This window comes from Austrofundulus limnaeus, unplaced genomic scaffold, assembly GCF_001266775.1.
Source record: "Austrofundulus limnaeus strain Quisiro unplaced genomic scaffold, Austrofundulus_limnaeus-1.0 Scaffold5, whole genome shotgun sequence".
NCBI lineage: Eukaryota > Metazoa > Chordata > Actinopteri > Cyprinodontiformes > Rivulidae > Austrofundulus > Austrofundulus limnaeus.
This window is the reverse complement of record NW_013952407.1, coordinates 3,732,404-3,756,560: the sequence shown is the minus strand read 5'-3', so window position 1 is coordinate 3,756,560 and position 24,157 is coordinate 3,732,404. Positions and strand designations below refer to the sequence as shown.

The 24,157-nt window shown below is 38.4% G+C and overlaps 2 protein-coding genes across 3 annotated transcripts in view; one reads left to right on the top strand and one right to left on the bottom strand.

Moving 5' to 3' along the window:
* rnf111 (ring finger protein 111) overlaps window positions 1-17,113 on the top strand; it is a 28,200-nt gene extending 11,087 nt beyond the window's left edge. The window contains 13 exon segments of the mRNA XM_014027533.1: window positions 2,262-2,416; window positions 3,680-3,874; window positions 5,269-5,636; window positions 6,280-6,526; window positions 8,215-8,388; window positions 8,391-8,556; window positions 8,639-8,764; window positions 9,801-9,918; window positions 10,505-10,585; window positions 12,570-12,665; window positions 12,933-13,019; window positions 13,449-13,552; window positions 15,533-17,113. Coding sequence (XP_013882987.1) covers window positions 2,262-2,416; window positions 3,680-3,874; window positions 5,269-5,636; window positions 6,280-6,526; window positions 8,215-8,388; window positions 8,391-8,556; window positions 8,639-8,764; window positions 9,801-9,918; window positions 10,505-10,585; window positions 12,570-12,665; window positions 12,933-13,019; window positions 13,449-13,552; window positions 15,533-15,650 — 2,035 coding nt within the window. The 3' untranslated portion in view covers window positions 15,651-17,113.
* A 559-nt stretch (window positions 17,114-17,672) lies between these two features.
* Window positions 17,673-24,157, bottom strand: part of myo1ea (myosin IEa) — a gene marked incomplete in the record, with an annotated part of 48,344 nt that continues 41,859 nt past the window's right edge. The window contains 7 exon segments of one of the 2 annotated variants that reach the window (XM_014027518.1): window positions 17,673-19,499; window positions 19,581-19,750; window positions 21,359-21,394; window positions 22,088-22,295; window positions 22,380-22,469; window positions 22,907-23,064; window positions 23,206-23,352. In XM_014027518.1, coding sequence (XP_013882972.1) covers window positions 19,423-19,499; window positions 19,581-19,750; window positions 21,359-21,394; window positions 22,088-22,295; window positions 22,380-22,469; window positions 22,907-23,064; window positions 23,206-23,352 — 886 coding nt within the window. 2 annotated transcript variants of the gene reach the window in all.

The window sequence follows — 24,157 nt, the reverse complement described above, 5'->3', positions numbered from 1 at the left end:
TGTGTGTGTGTGTGTGTGTGTGTGTGTGTGTGTGTGTGTGTGTGTGTGTGTGTGTGTGTGTTTGTTTGACAGAAAAGTGGCTCAAATGTGTTCAAATTTAGATTTGAACCTTTGAACCATTTCATTACCAGAAAAGAATGGAGGTTTAAAAACATAGCATTTATAATAAACACTTATTAGTATTAAATGTTTCTTTACTGAAGATTCCAGGAAAATAAATGCTAAAATATATTTTAAAATAAAAAAGTTGTAGTTTTGTTCATGAACAGTTTGATTCAACAAATTGTTTACTGCTCTAACATTAATTTCTGCCCTCGCCTCTTCTTTAACTCCCAAACTCCCAGCCTTAGCTGTCTCCAGCATCATCGCCAGCAGTTTACTTCACATTATACCACAGCACACTCGCTCTGAGCTCTCCGTCTATCCCATGGGCTTGTTTCTCACATCGTTTTGGCTCGGCACAGCCTCATCATTGCCAAGCCACCCATTCCCATAGTGATCATATTTATAATGTACTGTTTTCCTCTCTACTGGCACCTCATACCCTGAGGGATTTACAGCGGTAAACAGATATTTACAAAATAATCCCAGGTCGGCTTAATTTGCAACTCTTCCCCAGTGTCAAGTCCCGCTCCTTGGGATCAACCCAAAACAGACAAGGCAGGCCAATTAGATGCCCCCCTCCCCCTCCCACCACCATCACCCTCTCTCTCTAGCTGCATACCACTCTCACAGCTGTGTGTTTTGTGCGGAGGAACAAAAGTGTTTCTATGCTTGTATTTGCATTTTGGGTTCAAGTTTATTGCTTTCTGTTTATGAAGCGTGGTAGTTATCGAGCTTCCTCTTAATTCTGTGTGCGCTGTGCAGCATATCTCAAAGGAAACTGATTAGATGGACACAGAGCATTTGGGAATCCCCCCCGTATAGTAAACAGCCTTGAGGAAGGCATTTCCTGCATTACACACATTTGGGGAATGTGGTGAAAGACGGCACTCAACTGAATGTTGTTCACGAAGAGGATTGCGTCAATATTTTTCCCAAATTGTAACATAATGCTGTAATATTGTAATACCCTGCATATGGTTTAGATTTAATAAATGTCAGCAGATACACCAATAAACAGACTGAAATCAGTGTTTGGTGTGAACACACTTTATTTTTTAGTATACAAGGTCATTTTAAGCATCTTAGAAAACAGTATGAATAAAAAAAATACTATTTTAAATGTTATGTGTCGTCTTGTAGTTCCACTTTGATTTGATGATTTTTAGATCAGGTCTTGTTTCTTGTATGATACAGACTCATTCAAAAATTTGAAAAATAATAATTTTTGTAATAATAAATGTGTTTAATTGGGTGGTTGTTATGAGATTTACATAGACATTTTGATCCTGTAAGTCCAGATTAAACCTCCAGCTCATCTGAAGCATTTTCTTGTTAAAAACCTGAAAAAGCATCTATATAGACAATTCAAATAAATTTTAATTTTATTTTATGTTATGTTTCTTTGAGTTATTCACGAGGAGTTAAAGAGCTAAAAATGTTGTGAGATCTACGTTCCTTTTCCCCTCTCCTGCTGTGTAATTTGTAAGAGCTCTCATTGAACTGCAGCTCAAAATCTCCATGGCAGCCCGCCTTACGGCCCTCCCAGGCAGTTCCTTGTCTCTCGGGCCCATTCCTCTTCCCTCTGATCACCTGGCTTTACAGCGCTGTGGAGGGACTTGTGGCTGTTCCCTTGGTTCTCACTCCAGTCTCAGAGGCCAAAAAGAAGAGCAACAGGAGCCTTGGAGAGAGAAAATTAAAAAGAAAAAGAGAAGAAAAAGGGCCAAAGGCAGAGCAGTGGTGTGTGGAAATAATAGGAATATTTTGATGTAATCAGTGAGGTAGTTCTAGATGCAGGGCTATTTAAGAGCATGCTGAGCCTTCATATGGGTGGTTTCATTCTCTTTAGTTTTTAATAGCAGAGAGTAGGCAATGTTCTAAATATTTAAATATTTTAGTTGTTGTTATTTTTATGGATCTGAGTTTTTCACTGTGGGTTTTCTTATGCATATACTTGGTTTCTCTACTGCAAACTGAAGTATAATCAGCTCTACTAATTTTGCAGAACAGATCTAAACACCATTACACTTTGACTTACTTTTTGCACCAGTATCTATTTTCCGGAACAGCTGCTGTTTAAGCGAACATTTTATCAAAACTCTGGCGGTCCAGTGCTGTAGTTTTGCGTAACAGGTGCTCTTTTCTTTTTTTGTCTATAGGTCACGCTCGGTGGGGAGCCTGGGAAGGATTTGGGGCAGCAGTTGCTCCCAAAGTCGTCTCCAGGAGCCACGTGGACGTCACAGACTCTCCACTGTCATCCAACCACTGCGTCAGAATGCTGGGGAGGTGGTGGATCTCACTGTCGATGAGGATGGTAAATATGGATCAAGAATAAAACCTCGAACCAAAGCAGTGTAATGTGGGTTACCTAATCACTGTTTTTGAGTTTTAGTTAGCCTCTGTTATTTCCCTATTTTTAGCTGTGTGGATAATGTGCTTTCTAAGCAAACATCTAAATATATGTGAAAGAATAAACTAAATAGCAGTCGTGTGCGTTAAAATACTGTCATTTCTTACATTTTTCTTTCGTGAAATTAGACTTCTTAGACATTTTGTGATGTGGTCTTGACTGGCTTTAAGTTTTCAGGTTTTCAAAATGTTTTTAACTTATTTAAACCTGGGCTGCTTTTTAACTGGGCAGTGATGATTTGTAAATCTTAGGAGAGGTAGGTCCAAATTAATTTGCAAATATGAAAAGCAGATAGATTGCGCACCCAAAAATGCCAATACTGTTTGTTTCTCTGTGACTAAACATTGTCAGGTGAGCACATATGATGCATCCATTTTAGCAGTTTTGCTTTACAGTCAGAATGTTACTGTATTTTTCAGACTATAAGTCACTCTGGAGTATAAGTCTTAGTGAAAAAATGCATCATGAAGAGGAAAAAAAGACAAATGAGATTAACTTTATGTCAAATGTTTGCAAACACTGCAACAAGTTCAACTAAACAACATCAGCAACAAGCTAACATTAGCTACCTAAAGCTTACCATCCTCTGTTGTCCTACCCTCTCATTATTAGTGTCATACTGCTGAACAGTTCGGTACAGCCTTCGGTTCTTTTCCTTAGCGTTTGCTGTAGTCCATTGTTGTGTCGCAAATAAAACAAAAATGCATTCCAACAAGCAAGTTACCAGTAAGTTCATCAACCTCGATCCACATCACACGATTAGCTTTCTTCATTTTTCAGTGCAATAAGAGTAACCTCTGCTTTTCACCAACCCCTCACACGTTTCTGCAGACGTAATGTTTACTCCTTGATTCATGTTAGTCAGTAAGAAGAAAAAAAACTAATCAGTCACACCTGACTATAAGTTGCATGACCAGCCAAACTACGAAAAAGTGTGACTTATAGATCGGAAAATATGGTTATTTGTTTATTTAAGGTCACATGAACTCATATTTGTGTTTCTAGAAAAGATTTTGCAAGTACCATTCATTTATTATAGTAGTTTCAGAGCAGACAGCAACCACTGTTTTATAATTTGCACACTAAATGATCTCTTTATTCATCTTTTAAGTGTATTTGCCATTAGTACACATGTTTGAATTGCCAGTTTTGCATTTTACTCTTCAGATCTCTCAGTTGTGCCAACAACTTCTAGCAGCATTCACTCTCAGACTGTGAGGTCGTCCTCTTCATCATCCTCCCATCATGCCTCTACCTCTGAGCTCAATGATGCCCCAGGCCCTTCCACTAGCTGCGCAGGTTCAATACCTGATAGTATGCACACACAGAGGCCAAGTGGTCCTGCTCGCACAACTGCAGAGGGTAAGATGGCGTAAAGCATGCTAAACTACCTAATGTACAGTAGATTTTTGATCATATTAAAGGGATCCACGATTAGTTGTAACATGAGACGTTATTTGATAAACATATATTTTAACTGTAAAATAAAGACAGTAAAAATACTGTAGGCTGTTTAGTTTTGTAAATTTTTTAAAACATTTTAACATGGACGGAGCCATTTTATTTACACACAAAGCATTCTGGGTAAATCATGATGTGGATAGGTCATCGGTTCGAGGCTGCTAGCGAGCTATATCCACCCTGAAGGTTAATCTTGGACAATATCTGATGATCAACTCTTTTAAATGAAACCAGAGAGCGTTGACAGAGAGGAGAAGTTAGAAATGACTCAGCCTGTTACTGAAAATATGGATGGAGGACAACAGAGCTGCTTCATGGAAGAAGAACCTCAGCTTAGCCTGTTAGCCTTTGTGCTAGCACCGACGCTATATTGCCTTATATGTATTAGCTCGGCGCTAGCGTGACAAACTAACAAGCTAAACTGAGGTCCTCCATCTATATTTTCAGTTGCAGGCTGAGTCATTTTTGCGTTCCTCTCTCTGTCATGTGGATGGAGGACCTCAGTGACGAGAGGAGAATGTGTAGCGCTGAGCTAATACATATATATGTAAATGGTGATAGCATCGGGGCTAATGCTAAAGCTAACAGGCTAAGCTGAGGTTCTTCTTTCATGAAGCAGCTCTGTTGTCCTCCATCCATATTTTCAGTTACAGGCTGAGTCATTTTTGCGTTCCTCTCTCTGTCATGTGGATGGAGGACCTCAGTGACGAGAGGAGAATGTGTAGCGCTGAGCTAATACATATATATGGTGATAGCATTGGGGCTAACACTAAAGCTAACAGGCTAAGCTGAGGTTCTTCTTCCATGAAGCAGCTCTGTTGTCCTCCATCTATATTTTCAGTTACAGGCTGAGTCATTTCTACCTTCTCCTCTCTGTCAACGCTCTCTGGTTTCATTTAAAAGAGTCAGTCGTCAGAAATTGTCTGAGATTAATCTTCAGGGTGGATATAGCTCACTAGCAGCTGCGCACCGAGGACCTATCGTCATCATTTACCCAGAATGCTTTGCATGTAAATAAAATGGCCCCGTCCGTGTAATATATTTTTAAACTTTTGGTTTAAAATTTTTAAAAAGTAAACAGCCTACAGTATTTTTACAGTCTTTATTTTACAGTTAAAATATATGTTTATTAAATAAAGTCTAATGTTACAACTAATCATGGATCCCTTTAAAAGCGTCAGAGTTTAATTTCTTCTAGGTTATGGAAAGTACTCTGGAATATTCTGCATTTTGTGTCCCTTTGATACTAAATTGGGGTGTCATTGTCAAACAATGTTTAATTTTGCTCTCTTCAGATGACAACAGACCAGGTTTGTCAGGTACAGGAGGAGAAAACTCAGGCGCAACCATGCCCAGACTCCCATCCTGCTGTCAGCAGCACTCCCCCTGCGGAGGCCCCTCCCCTGCTCACCTGTCCCTGAGCCACTCCCATTCAAGCTGCCTGCAGGCGTCATCCTCTCAGCAGAGTGGCGGCTCTCAGCACAGCCACAGCAACACTCACCACTTTGTCCACCACATCCATCACCCTGCACCCCAACCCCCAGGCACTCTACCCTTTCAAGAGCCAAGCTGCCCCGTGGAGCGGCCCACKGCTCTGCCTGCCCCCTGCGCTGGAGTCAGCGGCAATGGCAGTAGCGGCAATGCAGCCCACTATCATGACCAGGTATAGTTAAACTGGATCTAGTTTCAGTTATTATATAATCTTAGAATGTTTTCACATAAATCTGCTATTAGGTAAACTGATGTTCTGATTTAAAGGGGACGCATCACGCAAAATCCACTTTTTAGCCGTTAAATGCATTTTGTTGTGTACTAGGAGTCACTATCAAACTAGAATGGAAGCTGGAGAGGGGCGGGGTATGAAGCGCCTTGTTTGGATTTAAAGAGACAACCTCAAAAGAGGGGCTTGTGGAGTTGCAATAAGGAGGAATTCAGACCAAAGCGTTGCAGTTCCATTTCATATAGACCCCAACTGAATGATTTAAATGTGAAAAAGAAAGATTTTAAAGTATAATATGTCCACTTTAATAGCTTGTGTTAGCTAAACAGGAGTCTGTTTTAGCAGCTAGAGTGACTGTTTTAGTTTTCACATAAAATTACAGCTCTTTCGAATTAACATGTTAGAGCCTGACAGACACCGAATGTGAAAAAGATTATTTCATTGTTTTTATCTATTTTACAACAAAAAAAGTAGAGTTAAATATTTATTATGGTCTTAAATAATGAAAGCACATATAGTTGAGAACATTAGATGCTTGTCCTTTGCCTTTTTTTTTTTCTTTAAATATTTCTGCTTCCTCCTACAGCAAACTCTGCCAGTGGATTTGAGCAACAGCAGTGTTCGAAGCAGTGGAACCAGTGGGGCTAGTTTCCATGGCAGCACTTCAGCCTTTGACCCCTGCTGCCCAGGCTCCACCTCACGGCCTCCTGCTTATGTTTCACATGCCACCCCTGGGCCCAGCCAGCCAGCTGTGGTGGACTCGTTTGGCTCCTCCATGGTGGCTCAGCCRCAAACACAACCCCAACCCTGCAGACATTACATGCACCCATCTTGTAAGTAAACTCCCTATCTGCTGTGAAAAAAAAAAGATTTAATTCCTCTTAGAAATTCAGGAATTTCTGTTCAGACTTTGATTATGTATTTATGATGTCATCATGCTAGTAAAAACAGTAAAGCACACATTCCTAAAACCTAATGCTTATAGTAATTAACAGACTGGTGGTTAATGTCCCAAGTGTAGTGGGAGCTGCTGCAGGCAGAAGAAGTTAATTGGTGCTCAGAATAATTTAAAATGGTGAGCGACTCYGTGTGACGAGGCTCTGTGGTGTAGGAAGAGTTTGTGGGTGTTGGTGGCTCTGCTCCTTTTTTGTTGCTCCTCATTTTATTGCAGCTGTAAAAGATGGCAGTAAAGTTTACCCCCAAAACAACAAACATTAAATGAATGACTCATCATACATAGTTCACCTAAGTTTGTCTTTGACTGAAATGTCTTAAAAGTAAAAACAAGTTGAAGTCAACCATTACAAGATCAGGTACAAATAAATAATTTCAGTTGAGAAGCGAAAATATTTCTACATATTACAGTATATAAAACATTTTGCGAGTATGGATTTCTTCATACTTGAGGACAAAATATGCATCAAAGGTAAGTGAAAAACAATTTTTTTTTTACTGCTGGTGGTTTTATAAGCTGTGTGGAATGTTAATGATTTGATAAATAATGAGGATATATTTGTTTATTGTCGTGTTTTGGCTGTTTTTTGGTGGAGATTGGCTGAATGTACTCCAGTTGGTATAAATATTTCTGAATATTAATAATTTATTTGGTAATTTAATCATGCTGTGAGTAAATTTGGATGGTAGAATGTGTTTTGTGGGGATTTTATCTTTTAATTTAAGCCCAGAGTGAAGTCTCTGTGGTGAAACGTTTAGAAATTACAGTGTTTAGAAAATGTGTCCAGTTTGGACATATTTGTACATGTGTACAAATATGCAAATGGAACATGCTGGATTGTATTATGTCTCAAATGTTCATATTTTATGCTACTGTTACCAAATTTGAACTGGTATTAGTTGGGAAGCTATATTTTAGCTCAGTATATTTTTTCCTCAATATCTCCTTCCTTTCATGTTCTGATACTTTATAAAAATACAAATTTAGGGAGAAAAGTATCTTGAGTTTTGTGTATTTTTACTTCAATAAACTAAATACTAGTTACAGTTACAAAAAATATGACTGCTGAAGTAAAAAATTCAGATTATTAGCTTTAAAAAGAGACCAAGTTTGTGAATTTACTCTAAAGGGTTCAAGATCAGTACTTCATTTAATTTGTATGTACTTTTTAAGCCATTTTATGGTATTTTAGGCCCGCAGGTTAACAGGTTAATGGTATAATTTTGTTGCCATTAAAGGATTTTTAACAAAAAGAATTATTTGAAAAATGCTTGAAGCACATCAACAGGTCTCACAGTTGAATAGTCTGAAGTATTTGTTGATGACAACAATCATAAAAAACCACAAACACTCACCAATGATTTTACTTAAAATGAGTAAATTCTCCAAAAAGAAGCTTTACTGCAATAGAAAAAGCTTTTAGCTGGCACAGACTGGAAAATCCTGACATGGATAGACGCCTGAATATTTTAGGTGTTTTAACAAAAAGAAATATATTAACCATTGCCAGCTTTATTTATAGTAAATAAAATTAGTTTGCTTCATTTTCTTCCAATTTATTTTCAGATGGCTCTCTGACACTGCACCACCAGCCCTCGTCTGCCTGCCCTCATTCCCATGGAAACCCCCAACTTTCTGCTCAGCCTCCTCCACAAGGCGAATTTCTCATTCCCCACACCTTCCACACACCACTGTCATCCCACCCGCCAGGTCACGCCGTGCCCCCCGCCCNCTGTCCGCCCACCACCTCTCCACTTCAAGTGCCCCTCTCGCCCAGCACCTTCCCACAGACCACCAGACCCTGCCGCACCACCTGCCTCCTCTGGGGCCTTCGGTGCAGCGGATCCATCAACACGAGATCCTGCAGAGGATGGAGGTTCAGAGGCGGAGGATGATGCAGCACCCCACGTGGGTATCAGCATCGTGGCGTTTAGCAGAGAAAAGCAGAACTTCGTATGTCGACCGTGTGTTTTGGTTTGTTTCCTTGCAGACGAGCACACGAGCGCCCGCCTCCACATCCTCATAGGATGCACCCCAACTACGGCCACGGACACCACATCCACGTGCCACAAACTATGTCTTCCCACCCTCGGCAGCCCGAGCAGAGAACAACATGGTCCGTATTAGAAATAATGAGTTTATGAATGAATAAAAACATTTAGGTTTATTATTGTGATGCAATGAAGCATTCATACTGTTGAGATGCTCCACTTTTCGACACGTCTTGTTTGACAATTCTTATGCTCTTTCAACAATTCATGTATCCAAACTTTCAGCTCCTTCAGGATATTCCAGCTATGGCTTTTGGTTTTTCAGCTATTTATACTTTTTGAGATATTAAGCCTCTTCGATCATTTTTTGTTCTCATTAGCCGTGTTTCCATCAACTTTTTTATGCACATTTTCAAGTATCGCGTTAGAAAAGGTGAATGTAAACGGCACGATAAAAAACTTCCTCTATTTTGCAAAAACGTTTTTAAGCTTTTTACTGAATAAGTTCTGACGTAGCGAACATTTACCTCACATGGTTGATCAGCTGTTCCCGCTGGCTGTCAGGTACTGGTACCAGCTGCGACTGTAGCTCCAGCTAAACCTTCCTCCCGCTATTGGCGGCTAATTAAAATTGGATGGAAAAACAGCTATTGAAAATAAATGGAGCTGTCTTCAACATCCTCAAAATCTTGCAAAATAGTTAGACCTTTGTTGCATTTTTCACCTCTTTCTTATGGTTTTTATTTATTTAAATTATTTTGTATTTTTATATTTCTTCAGCTTTTCTTCTTGTTTTTTTAAGCTAATTTTAGCTTTTCTTGCCTTTTCAGCTATTCTACTAAATAATTTTTTTTAGTTTTTTTCAGCTTTTTTCTGCTAATTTAAGCTTTTTATGCTTCTTTCAGCTGTTTTCTGCAAGTTAAGCAAGTTTGAGTTTTTTCTGCTAATTTAAGCTTTTTGTGATAGTTTCATCTTCTTACTGCCTAATTTAGCAAACATGCATTTTTTTTCAACAATTTGCAAATTATTTTGTTCATCTTTTCAAATTTTCTGCAAAAATCTCTTTATCATCAAGCTTTCTAGCTGTGTTTTGCTGAAAATACAAACACTAGTTTTAAAAAGGTTTTGATGTACTGACAACTTGTTGCTGTTTGTCAACAGGGAGCTTGGCATCGAGGCTAGTGTTCCAGTGGCTCCGTACACTTCAGGGCATCTGCACCCCCACCTGCCCCACTATCATGCTCCCCCAAGACTGCACCACTTCCCCATTTCCATCATGGTTAGAGAAACTCTCAGCACATACACACACACACACACACACACACACACACACACACACACACACACACACACACGCGCACACATGCACGCACATGTAATGCAAAGTCTATCTGAGATTAGTTGTGCCGATCCCCCTTATTTATAGTATGAGTTATCTCAAGGATGCTTTTGTGAACCACATGAATAATTCAGCAGCAATTACCAGAGGCTCATCAAGCATTTCAAGTGCACACTCAACAAATCCTGTATCCTTGACTCGCACATCCAATGCATGTTTAGTTTGCAGCTTTGAGATGTTATTCATTAGTTTTAATATGTATACATCTCCGACCTTCACCATTACAACGTTGCCACGAGCACACTTTGTTTTAAAATTAAGTTATTTTGTTAAAGATCAGATTCAGTTTTAGCCACCGGCACATCATGACCAGAAAATTTAAACAATAGAGATTTGCAAATGATTTTCACTTGGCTATAGTGTGCACATTTCTCTCCACTATACAACATTCATGCTATATTCTAAATGCTTTCCCAGGGCTTAACAGTAATGTGTTGTGCTGCACTGCTTTTTTTTCCCCTCACAGCACACTGGCATTTCTGAAGTGACCTACCCGCACATTAGGTACATCTCATCTAGAATCACTAACTTTGGAAGAAGCTACGAGGTGAGAACTGCTTTTCTTTGATTCAGAGGGAGAAATGCAGAAAGGGTCTTCATCTGTCACTGCCATTGTTACTAACAACCTTTGTATATTTACCTAATGACTTTATTTTGAACTTGTCAGAAGTTTCTGCTTAACTTAAATAGTTGCTGGTTTTACTCGTGGACTTTGCTCTCTATATCGGTGTCCTTGAGGTGAAAAACTCTAAATTTCTGGGATTAACAAACTTTAAAAAACATTTATGAAAATTGTTTTATAGAAGTAGCTTCCAATTGATATATAGTAATTTCTTTCACACGATTTGATTCATTACTGCTATCTTGGAGGTTAACAGCATATTGATTCAGTTAGCAGCAGCAACACGGATACTGCATACTAGAACATGCAGGTGTTGACCTTTGCTTGCTTCATAATTTGATTTCTTTCCTTCGGCTAATGATTTGGTTCATCAGTGTTTTGTATTTTTAAATTACCATAAAACCACACTGTGGTTAATAAAACCTGCACTGTCTTACAGTTCCATGGTTTTACAGTTTAGGATCAGGMATAGGATCATCATTATGATCTCATAACCTTTTGCATGTAGTATGCCTTTTTTATTCATTTAAATTTTTTATGTGTTGTTTTCAGACAAATGGTTTGGGTTRTGATAAAAGTTAGTGCYGGGCACGTTACCGTGTTAATGTTGCATTCTTGATCTTGATCACTATTTGCTTTAGTTGKGTATCATCACTCGTCTCAACCAATAAGAGACTTTGTACCTTATTATTATACCTGAAAAATGCTTTAAACATCTTTGAGTCATAATTTTTTTTGCATAATAATGAGATTAATCAAGGATTCAAAGAGGTTTCATTGTCTTTTCAAATGAGTGCATGAGGAACAAAAGATATGAAAACATAATAAGAGATAAGCAATAAGAAGATAAAAAGAAGAACACAATAAAAATAATGTACATAGTGTATCACACATGGAGTGTATTCCAACATACGAACAGTAACTTTCAGCCACAGTAATCATTTCTCAAAAAAAAATTATTCAAGATTAATCACAATTAAAATTTGAATTTTAATCAATGCCCAGCACTAGTTAAAAGTACAAGAGTTGTTTTGTTTRAATAAAAAATGTCCAATGAGTGGTTGTGATGAAGATGAAACTCTTGAACATCTTTTTCTTGAGCATTACAGGACTCTGGAGACGAGAGGTAAAATGGAGTCTATCGGCTTCAGAGTTTAAATAAACACAAGATCTGTCTTATGGCGTTTTTAAATAAAGTTTATTCTGGTTGGTGATGTGTGTTTATGAATTCACATATCTGGGGAAAAAAACATGACAAACCTCAGGTAGAGGAAAACACTGTACTGCAGATATAAATCATCCCTGCCCTGGGAGTGTTGGAACATTTAGATGTCATTTTCAATTTATTGGTTTATTTTTAGTTTTTCAAGAGACTTCTTTTTGATTATTTTTAAATGAACCTTAAATGTAATGAGTACAAATTGCATTTATAAATGTATAAAAATGTGTTGAATATTTAAATGAAGTAATAAAAAAGTAAAAGTACAAGGCAGAATATCATCATGTCAGTGCATGTAATGTAAAATGATACAGACATATATCATAGATATTTTCATCAAATATAACAAATTGGTGTGTCAATAATTTCATGTCAGTACTTCACAATGGGTGATTGAATGAAAATGAAAATAGGAGTTGAAGGAACTAGGTAACAAAATGTTATGTTTTGCATAGAACTGATTTTGCCTAAGGGAGAGGAACGAGGTACAACACATGAAGTTGGGGGATATCAGGCCRTGCTTCATGTACTGGACTGAGTGAATCAAAAGGAACTCATTTTGTCAATAGTTGAAATTGAGTTTTGATTGATTGAAAATCAGCAGACCTGCAGGAGGAACCGTATTCTTTACAGACCTATAGTTTGTATATTCTTTCAGCCTGAAAATGTTTTCTCTGCGGCTTTCCTCAGGACCTGCTACATTTAGAAGAAAGACTGGGGACTGTGAACAGAGGAGCCTCTCAGGGAACCATAGAGAGGTGCACCTACCCACACAAGTACAAAAAGGTAAGCACAGTGTGTATGCTGCACTGCTGAATCATAGATTTTGAAGGTGTTGGATGTAGTTGTGCATGTCTGTTGCAGCATATTCTGGGACAGAGTGCGCATTGGTCTTTTGTGCTCATTTAAAACATCTGATGTTGACATTTAGAAAATCCTGTAGTGTCTTTTACCAGAGATTGCAGCTGTGAAGATATTGTTGGGGGAAAGGTTTCCTTAGAGGTTTTCAAATGTATCTAAGCAAGCAATCTCACACCCTGCCACCCAATACAGAAGGTGTTGGAGAGAGACATTGACCAACAGTTAACCCCTGAAGCTTGGGCATCTATTGGGAAAAATATGCACGCAACCTCAGAATCGGTGAGAAAAAAAAACAAACAATTCAATTTGGAAACATGTCTCTGCTCACGTGTATAGTAGATGTTAGTGTTGTTTCTGGGGGCTGGGAAATTCGGCTTGTATTTGATGTAAATGACTTTGATTTTGAATTTGATATTGTTAAAATAGGAGAAAAGTTTTTTTTTGTTTGTTTGTTTTCAGGACAAAATGACCATTCTCTCTGTTCCCAAATTTTAAGTTTGTTTTGTTAAAATGTTTCTTTAAAGACTTCTTTACTTTGAGGGGTAATGTTGTATATTTTAATGTATGTCATATTTTTAATGTTATTTATTGGCATAAATGAGCAGTTTGAGTGAAATTACTGAGCATCTGTAATGATTTTGATGAAACTACTTTGTTGGCTGATGCTGCGTATCAAAAGTCATGTTTTCGAATGTTTCTCAAAAACAGAGAAAGCTGCACGGTAAGCAAGATGAAGACGAGGGGGCAGATGAAGACACAGAAGAGAAATGCACCATCTGTTTGTCAATACTGGAGGAGGGGGAGGATGTCAGGTAAATGGCACGCCTCCTGGGTGTTTTTCTTGCCTGTTGCTTACAGTTTTCAGTGTGTTAAATTATGCGACTGTGAACCTCCAAACAGGTGGGATCGCAGGTGCTGTTGTTTCAGATTGCCTCCATCTTATGGGAATTTATTTTTTCCTTTAAAAAAGAAAACAAAACCCAAAGGATTTATCGTAATCAGCAGAAAATCCCAGAGTGCCTAAAAATTAGCAGCCTGATGGAGTTGCTTTTTGGCAAATGCTCAGATTTTTTTAAGACAAAATTATGCCCCCTGTTGGCAGAAAGGAATTTTAATTTTTAATTCCTATTGATGAGTCAAATTGTCTTTTTTATGGTCTAACAGTTATGCTTTATCCATAATGAATGAATTATTTGTTTTTATTCCATCTGTAATTAAAAATGACAATTACATTGACTGTATTAATCAAAACTGGAAAAAACAGTTTTTAATCTAAAACTAGGGGTGTCCTGATATCAGTGTTTTCTCAAATTGATTATGAGTACAAGTACTTTAGTTTGGGTACTTGCCAATAACAAAAACCAATACCAAGAACTTACTGAGTTAGAACCTAAACATTACACAATGACTTTAAAAGCATATTTCTTTTATTTAGAACAATGTGGTTCTCCTTCCTTATAGAACTCAAATATACAGCTGTTGAAATAAATAAAATCAAAAATAAGGCTTTCTTTCAACTTGTATATGTTTCTTAAACACGGAACTGACAAACGTTTCACTTGAAGTGTAAACTAACCCCCAATTTACACTGCATGCGTTTACGCTGCTCTGTGCAGTTTTCCGTCAGTTGTTTCCACCCCAGTTCACACTGCGTCTGCTTCACTCCGGTACGAAGCACAGACGTGCTCCTAGGAGCAAGCGCAGGAAATGAGAGAATGCACATTAAAGCCTGTGATAATTGTGGAAGTCAGATCAAAACAATTCATTCTGTGGAGGACGGACAGTTAAACTACGTCACTGTTGTCTTTTTGAAACTTCTAATTTCAGAATAAAATCCACTCGTATTTTATGTGTATTCATGTACTTCATGTTACCATCGTCTACCCAAACAGAATGATACATTTTGACAGCATATGTGTATAAATATATCCATAAATATTTATTAATATAGCTAATATAGTCTGTTGGTGTGGTATGATCTTTGTAGATTGCCTACACACTTGTTCTGTCGTTCAGCAACAATAGGATTGAATCTTATTTTGGCAGATCACCACGCGCACGCTGCTGCCCTGCACCGCCACCCTGTGCTGTCCGGCGCAGGCAGTGTAAATTCTCTCAGTTATAATGAGTGAGCTTTCACTGTGGAGGTCGAAGCGGACGCTGTGTAAATTGGGGGTGACGCGTTCAAATAAGTATTGAATCTGGTATCCGATGTGCCTCTATCTAAAACACACCTAAAGTTTTTACTTCGTGCAGACTTTCAATGTAGTGATATTTATAATCGTTTCAAACAGACACTTTATTTTATTTTCATCATTAGACAATAAGAAGTCTCTTTTGACTAAGATCACTTAATTATTTTGCTGTTTTATTTCTAATTCTTATATATCTTTCCCTGAACTAAATACGTTTTTTTAAATAAAGAGATTTTTATTTAGAAAAATTCTGGCAATCTGGTAAATTTGGTTGGTTGAGCTCTGCTGTTAATAAAAGCGAAGGTTTTCTGTCGGCTGAAGGTTTTAAATAAACCTTTACATTCAGTGTTGAGATTATATGATGTCTAAAGTTTTTATTTTCAAATTCAAAGCRTTTAAACTTATTTCTGTTTGCTCTAGTCAACATAATTTATTGACTTAGAGGTAAAAAACTAGATTTTAGGCTCAAATGTTCACGATGGTACAAATCACTGTTCTTGTTACTGAAGCTTGTTTCAGATCATTGATTTCTGCATTGTTTAAGGAAATGTTCTGAGGTACATTTTGGCTCATTTGCCTCCTCCGTTTCACCTGCAGACGCCTGCCGTGTATGCACCTCTTCCATCAGCTGTGTGTGGATCAGTGGCTCCTCACCAATAAGAAGTGCCCCATCTGCAGAGTGGACATTGAGGCGCAGCTGTCAGCCGAGAGTTGATGCTGTTTTTCAAACAACTCTTTCGTTTGTTCAGAATTTATTTTAAAATCATATTAATTTCCTCCTCAGTACTGCAGTCAACCAAAGATGGCATGAATTACCTGCGCAGCTCTACTGCGAGAAAATAAAAATAAATTTAAAAAAGGATAAAATTAAAAAAACAAACAAACATTGAGCCTAGAGTGCCAGCTCTCACATATTACAACAACAGCTAGATTTCTCCATTAAGGATTTAAGATTTTATTGTATTTATAAAGCTTTTATGTAGCTTTTGATTGTTTCCTAAAAAGTGTCATTTCTGTTTTGTTTCTCTGCATGTTTCCTTGCAATGCATTTCTTTGCACATATAACTTGGGCTAAGAAATGGCCCAGCAAGTTGCCGGTGAGGGAGCTGCTCTAGTAAAGATGCATTTCTGTAAACCTAATGCCTTGCTTTACTAGAATAGAATGTCAACCTCCAGATAATTTTTTTTAGAAAAAAAAGGAAAAAAATACATTGCAGGATTCATTTTACCAATCATCGTATTGATTAGTTTTATGTTTAGCAGGTGTGGATTGTTAGTGAAAGATGTTTTAAGTACAAATCAAGACATTCCTAATTAGGGAAACATGTTAACAGATCAGCTGCTGTATTTGTGCACACCCAGTATTTCTAGAGTGGAAAATAAACTCCATTGTTCACCTCACTCCCAGAATATGCACATGCTTTGCTACGATTACACCTCCCTCCTGCACCTTCGTTTGACTACGGCACTGTTGTCACTATCATCTTATGTAATTTAGGAAGCAAGGAAAAGAATGTCACCTCACCTCTCTTGACTGTTCTTTCAAAAACCAAGCGATTGTCGGGAACTGCTGTGAATCTTTTCGTCRGTTTGGTTGGCGTTCTCTCCACAGAGGGGTTGTGCGACGCTTAAATAGGTTTGTGTGAGAGGATCTCAGGCCTGCGTGTGTTTATAAATTTCATATGAGCCTGCAAAAATGGTGATCATGTTCATTTGATACTGACAGTGGTGTTGTCTTTTTTTTTTTTTTAAAAATCTGTGTGTGTGCTCAGAGGGAAACGCACACCTCACCATGAGATCGATATTTGCTCTTTGTTCTTACTTTTCAAAACAATTTACCCCCCATTTCTTCCGTTTTGTCTCTCTATAGTTGAGCAAATGTGTCCGTTTCGGATGCAGAGGAAAGAAAAAAAAACACACTAATACTGTTGATTAACTCACTCGCATAGACTTGCACAAGAAAGAAAAAGTAGGAGAATAATATTAAATAAGACTGTGTGCTGAGGCCATGTACTTCCACTCTGATGAATAGAAAAAAGGAAGAAAAAAACAACGGAGTGTTGAAATGCAGTACTTAAAGCAGGTATCCATGCATTCATTGACTTAAGGCACCAGGATTATATTATGTGGGATTTATATTAGTTTTGAAAATAATATTAATAAACTTGGATAACTCTTGTCGAGTCCTTTTTTGATTTCCACTTGGAGTGAATGTTAGGATTTTTTTAAATTTAAAGTTGGGGAGGCTATTTTAAAAAAGTGGGGAGAAAAGTCGGTAAAAAAAAAAAAAGCAAGACTATTAAAGGAGACATGACATGAAWTCCTTTCCTCCTTGGGCTTCACTGTCAGGATGTGACATCAGGCCACTAGGTGTCGTCCTTCACCCACTTAAATGAGTTTAATAACCGATTATTGTACTCGGACACTCAAATGGCAGCATTACTTTTAACTAAAAGTTGCATTAAAATATCTGGATGTGTTGATTTAATTTTCACAGCTGTATATGATGCATTCAGTTTTTTGTATATTACTATGAAAACGTATCAAATCCTCTAATTTAACTGGCAGAAAAGCAACACGTCTTGTTTTTTCACAGTAATACTTTCAATTTCCATCTGCTCGCTTATTTATTGAATTTGCTCAGTTCATATGCATATAAAATGCAAAAAAAAATAAAACTCTTAAGCTTAGTATTCATTGTTTTTACATGAGTTCTCATTAGAAACAGAATGTTGAATGATGTGGAGAAAGCTTTTATTACATGGAGTTTCACAAAAGCTGTACAGAGAACGTGGAGTTGATCAAAACCATAAAGATTATTTTTGGCAAATTTGGAAAAGTACAACAGTTAGAGATGTAAGCAGTCAGGGACATATGATGGAACGTTTGAAAATTGTTTCAAAAATGTTATTTTTAATGGAAAAACTGCAGGAGAAATAGGTAAACCATACCCTGTAAATCAAGACCTCCAGGTCTAAAAAAATGAATCCAGTGCAGGGAATCTTTACCTGTGTTGTTTAAGGCTTTATCACTGGGTGATGAGTGTCTTCTCATCAGACACGAAACATGTTCCACTTATCTCACGTCTTCCTTCATATAGCATAATATTTAATTTATTGTCAGGATAATAAACTTAGAGCTTTCATAAGAACAGAGAAAAGTCTGTAATAACGCAACAGTACAGGCTTTATTAAAATACTCATCTACTGGTGTGTATTGCACAAGGAGGCRTTCAAAAGTCCAAATTATATTTAAGGGTGCAGTTAAAACAGAAGTCTGCAGTTTTTCCTGACTCCAGCGTGACTTGGTCATGTGACTGCAAAATGTGGAAGTACTGCAACAGCATTGCAAAGGAGAAACAGTTACCACCAACCAAAACAAACGGTTGTCACCTCAGTCTTTTGCAAATGGCCAAAGAGAAATCCATGAACCCCAGTTTGTGATGATCCTGAAGCTGCAGCCTGTGGCTTTCAAAGGTTCAGGGGCAAAAGTGTGCTAATATTCTTAAGATAATTTAAAAAAACAATAATTTAAGTTCTACTCAAAAACAAGCATATTCCTGCAAATGAACACATATACAGAATTAGACCAAAAGGAAAAAAAGAGTTTTTGCTTCATGTAAACAAATTATTCTCAGTAACTCGGCTTATTGCATTGCAATCTGTCCTTTTCAGACTAAACTTATWGGCTGTGAAGGAGCGATGGTGTCCGTGTCCAAGGTAGTACCTGTACCAGTAAAGTGCTAAAACACCACCGACAGCATGCTCAAGTTACAGTATACATGGTTCAAATATACCGGTGTCATAAAAGAGCAAAAACAACAATAAAATCCAGATGACAGAGGTTTTTCCAGGTGATTCCCCACATTACCGCAATGCCCATTTGTTTTCAGAAGAGACTTGGAAAAATATTGCTTTGATACTAAAAAAAAAATCCTTTCTTTTTTTAAGTTGTCGTTCATTGAGTGTCTGTTCCTACAGTTACAGCTTTCCATGAAAATAAATATTCTTGTTAAAATAGAAGTCCCTTCAGGTTTGACACAAGGATGTTTGCTTCAACAGTTAAAACCTTCATCAAARAGCAAAACATCGAGACTAAAATTCACAGCCTGGTCCCAGAGATTTAGCAGATTTCTTTTCAATGCCTCAATCCTCAGCGAGATATTATAAAGAAAGTAAAAGGGGAATACAGAAATCTATAAATACAATAAATAGTTTGTTCAGTACTCAAAGAGGCTGTAGAAACAAACGGACCCCCAGGGTCCCCCCGACAGCCTCCTGGTCTTTGGAAAAGAGCCTCGTTTTGATTCCGACAGATGTTTGGTCTGCTGGCGTGACCGACGGTTACATTCGTGTGGCATAAGGCAGTAGTAGAAGAAGAGTCTCTCAGTGTCCGTCTCTCCCACTGTGGGCTCTGTCCCRTCCTCTGAAGGGGGTCAGAGGGAACGCAGCAGGCCTCTCGCTCCTCGTACTGAAAACCAGCAGCTCCTAGATCTTGGTGACGTAGTTGTTGGGGAAAAGTCCCTGCTTCCCTCGGAGTCGTCCTGTCCACCATCCGGACGCGTCTGCTCAGCGACATGACTGCGTTAGCATCCAAATAAAAAAAAACAAAACTAAAGAAGTCACCATTCTTTGGCCATACTTACCCTCTTTGATGATGTCGATGACGTCGTCGGCATTGAAGCTGAGCTCGTCTGTATCCTGAGCGTCGTAGGCRTACAGGGCTTTGCACTGAGGCACGTGGGGTTTGGGTTTTGGTGTGGGCTTGGGTCGTCCTCCTCCGGGTGTAGGTCTGCTGACGGAAGGTCTGTGGGCACTGAAGCATCAAAAGACAAGAGAAGAAACAACCAAGCAGTAAGGATAAGCTGAAAGCAGGGCGCTGAAGAAATGATTCATCTATCAATCAGGCTGACGAGYGAATCTGAAAGGATTTATTTATCCACCTGCACAGGTGTAACAACCCCACATTCTGTAGAATCATCTAAAAAGTTTTTTTATGCAATCACAGAGGTAACCCCATCTATAGGACTCCAAGTTTTATTGATCCTCCAGATTTTAATMTTTACCATCAACAAGTGCTTTCTCAGAGGCTGCATTATTACATCACTTGTAGAGAAAAGTTCTGAGAAGTTTTTATAAAGCTGTAATAGAGGTCCACARGATCAAATAAATCTGGGTGACAAACCCATGAGTGGAGCTTTTTAAGACTAAACTACAATAGACTAAAATAAACTTATTCATTCCTCAGCAGGGAAATACCCGTTTGTTGGAACAGCAAAAGAAGTGACTAAGACTGAYTGGCCAATCTAACGTGATCCTCTGCAGCAAGTGATGGCCAAGCGGGGCATGTCATCATGACTTGACACAAGTGTGTCTTTACCTCCGCGGCAGAGGCTCCACCGAACCCCTGAGACCGGCTCATCGAACMCCTAGGTTCGATCGAACCCAGGTTAAAAACCACTGAACCAACATCAATCATATTGTGTTTAGATTACTATACCACACATTAGGACTGAAAATAGAAGAGGATTGTTTTTGCATTGCAGCAAAAAGGTTTTTTTTCTAAGAACGCAAACTTTTTTTTGATTTGTGATTAAAATCTGAATTTTGACTTAGAATTCTGAGATTAAAACAGGAAAAACCATTTTAAGATGAAAAAATTCTAATTCTGTCAATAAATTCATAAGTCTAGGACTAAAATCAGAATTTTAAAAAAGAGAAAAGTTTTTGAGAAAAAAAAAGAAGTGACTAAGATAAATAGATGAAAGGAATTCCCACAAGTAAATGCAAAAGTAACAAAAGAATGTAACRGAGGTTAAATAAAAAGGTATTTTTACAAACTCTAACCCCACTAAAACCATCATATGGATTGATGTTTAACTTGATCATTTTAGGCCAACAGTTCAGTTTCTGCTCAACAACAGAAATACAACCCATCTGAATGCCAAGGAAGGCACTGKGATTTCGGTATAAAATGTTTTCACTTTTCCCCTCTTGTAAGTGACTAAAATCAAAGTATATTTAAAATGATTTTCACCAGATGATTTGTGCAGCAGTTCACTTTTCAGCCACAAGATGGTGATCTAAGACAAGAGCTCACTTWGCACATAAACCAAACACAGCAGAAACAACTGATCCTCAGTCAGTCTTTTAATTTAATCAACTCCATTTCAATCAGAATACAGAGGACAGAGTGAATGACTGCACTAACAGAGGATCAGATGAGGAAACAATAGATGATGCCATTAGAAAGCAGATGAACAGATGAACACTGTATGTATGATATATTTACTGAATGAGTCCCACTAAATACCAGAGATTTAGCAACAAAGGGAAGTAAAACAACAGATGACCTAATATGGTCAGAAGTTTTCCTTTTAGTCCTGAACCACCACCCAAAACACCGCAAACACCCCAAACTCACTTTTCTCCGTTTGGAGCTGGCCGTCTGCCTCCAGAACTATAAAAGAACGAATTAGCCAGATTATGTCAAATTCAGRAAACAACACCAGGATTATTATTGTGTGAATACGGTGCCCTTTGGATTAAAGGTTTGTAACGCTGCATGTGAAGCAAAAAAACACACATAAGCACTGTAAGTCAAAACTGTTTTTTTAAATAAATAAATAGCCTTACTAATAAAATACTTCTTTAAGAAGAGGTTTAAACTTGAACTAAGTGAACCACACGCTTGCTTTTTTATAGGTTTAAAGGTCAGCAACAGCATTCGTTATGTATTAATCAAGTTCATTTAATTAGTAACAGTAGTTTCAAGAACTAATCATGTCACTCATTGGTTCCCAAACTATTTAGCTTCTGAACCACAAAACAACAGAAATTTGTGACCCCAAACTATCTTTGGTTAAAGTAAAAATAAAATAACATTGCAATTAAACTGGGGTGATAATGACTAGAAATAGTACTTTTATTGACATATAACATTTAATTTATAAAATATGACAAAAATATACTTAATAATTTGTTAAACCAACTTTATTTATAAGAAATCATCTCAAGACCCCAAATTTAATGTTTTGTGACTCACAACTTTGGGAACCAATGGAAAAAGTCTCCTGGCTGATTTAGATTAAAGTAATTGTGTTTGCATGTTTTAAACCTTTCCCCTCTCAGCCGGTCTGTGTGCTGGACTCACCCTGCAGCTCCCTGGTCGGGGACTCTCAGACAGTCCAGGTTGGGCTGCTGCCGGCCGCCCCCCCCTCGCTCCTTCAGCTGGTTGATGTTGCTGGGCAGGAAGGGGCGAGCCRAACTGGTGGGTGGGGGGTGTCTCTGGCTGTGGTGCTGCGAGTTCCTCTGGTTGGCGATGTGGTTGGTGTTTTTGGGGCCTCCGTTCTGGTGAGCTACTGCAGAGAGAACAGACAGGAGCTGGTTTTATGGCCGACGGCTGCAGAAGCTGCTGATGTGCTGGGACRTGTGAGCAGGGGTACCTGGGGGTCCTGGTGCTGTTCTTGATGGCTTGTTCTGGTGGGACCTGGGCACACTGGAGCGACTTTGACTGAAGCTCTGCTTTGTTGGACCTGAGATATTTTCAGAAATTACATACATGTCAAGTTATCCGTAATTTACACCGATTTTCCCTCATTTTGCAGGTGTATCTAGAGCAATTGCACAGATTTTTTTTTCAAGTTTTATAGATTTTTTCAAAAATTGAGTTTCAAACTTATTTTACATCTCAGAGCCTGTAGGACATTAAAAAAACAATAACATCAAATAATTATCTTCCAACCCATTCTGCTGATAGAAATAAGTCCCCCACCCCCATATGTGTCTACRAAAATCAGTTTRTCCAAATTTTCATTTTGGTTCAGTAAACAAAACAAAAAGTGTTTTATTTTATGTCTCAAAAAAAAAAAACGAACTGCCTGAATGACATCAACCATGTTAAATCTAAAMACACCGATCCAGACCACAGACCTACAATCGCTGGTCCAGCTGTAGTTCTACTGAAACTCACGTGTGTTCTTGGGAAGTCCTGGTCCGATGCTGATCTGCAGAGATTTGCTCGAAGGCTTCAAGACAGCAATGTCTCCCTGCCCCTGCACAAACACCACCTGTCTGGAGTTGCCCCCGCTCAGGAAGCCCCAGTTCTCCTTCTTCAACTTCATCTCCAGTCTGAAAAGTCCATGAATGAAATAACATTTTCATCATCCTCAGATTTTTTTTTACAGCTAAATAAAACACTTCTGTTGCAGTCTCTTAAAAGAGGTAGTTGTTTTTCTGTCCTTTGCTTGTTGTGGCTCTCTGCTCACTTACGTGTTACTAAACTTGAGTGGAAGTTTCCTCTGGGTTTTCTCCTCGAACCTTCGGGCCAGTAAGCTGATGAACTCSGTTTTAAAGACGCACTCCAGCAGGCTGTCGTACTCCTGCTCATGCAGAATCATGAAGTCATCCTGCAGCGAGCTGAAACCAAAGATTGAAGCATTAAAAAGCTTGTCTCAGGTTTAAAATAATAACAAAAACACGACATTAGATATGATGAGAAACAAAAGACGATGGTCATTCATGCAGATGTTTTGTTTTTTATGGAAGCTCAGATAGGGAGTCAGCTTTCACTCTTGCATTAGGAGCCCCCCACCCCCCACCCAAAAGCCACTCAGATCTGAGGAGGGACTCAGCTTTGTGCCTGAACTGAACACAAGGATTTTCTGTTCCTCGACCTGAGGTGGAGTTTCTGTCTGATGAGTTTTTTTACAGCTCCTGCTTTCGCTCATAATAACACCACCTGGTCCCTATTACMCCACTGACTCAAAGGCCACGAGCTCACAGTGACAGCTCTGAACCATGTTTCCATCAACAATAAAGAAAAAAAAAACAACTTCACGTTATTTAAATTTGGAGTTTATTCTCTGAGAAACACATCCACATTTCTTAAAGGGACTTTGACTGCATTGTTTSAGCAACAACCTGTTTTTCCTCTGATCCACACACACATGAACTTTTTAATTCACCCCACATGTTTTCCGTGTCCTTTGCGTGACTTTTACAGAAACATGGAAACTTTAACTGGGAAACCAGAGTTTGAAGATGATTCATGATTTTCTTCTGTGTGGTGTCTACAGACTGTACCGAGGGGTTTAACCTAACATCCCACCACAGTCACCATGGTTATCGCTGAGGCGAAGGCGGAGGATAATGTTTTTGCTCAAGTCTGTGTGTGTGTGTGTGTGTGTGTGTGTGTGTGTGTGTGTGTGTGTGTGTGTGTGTG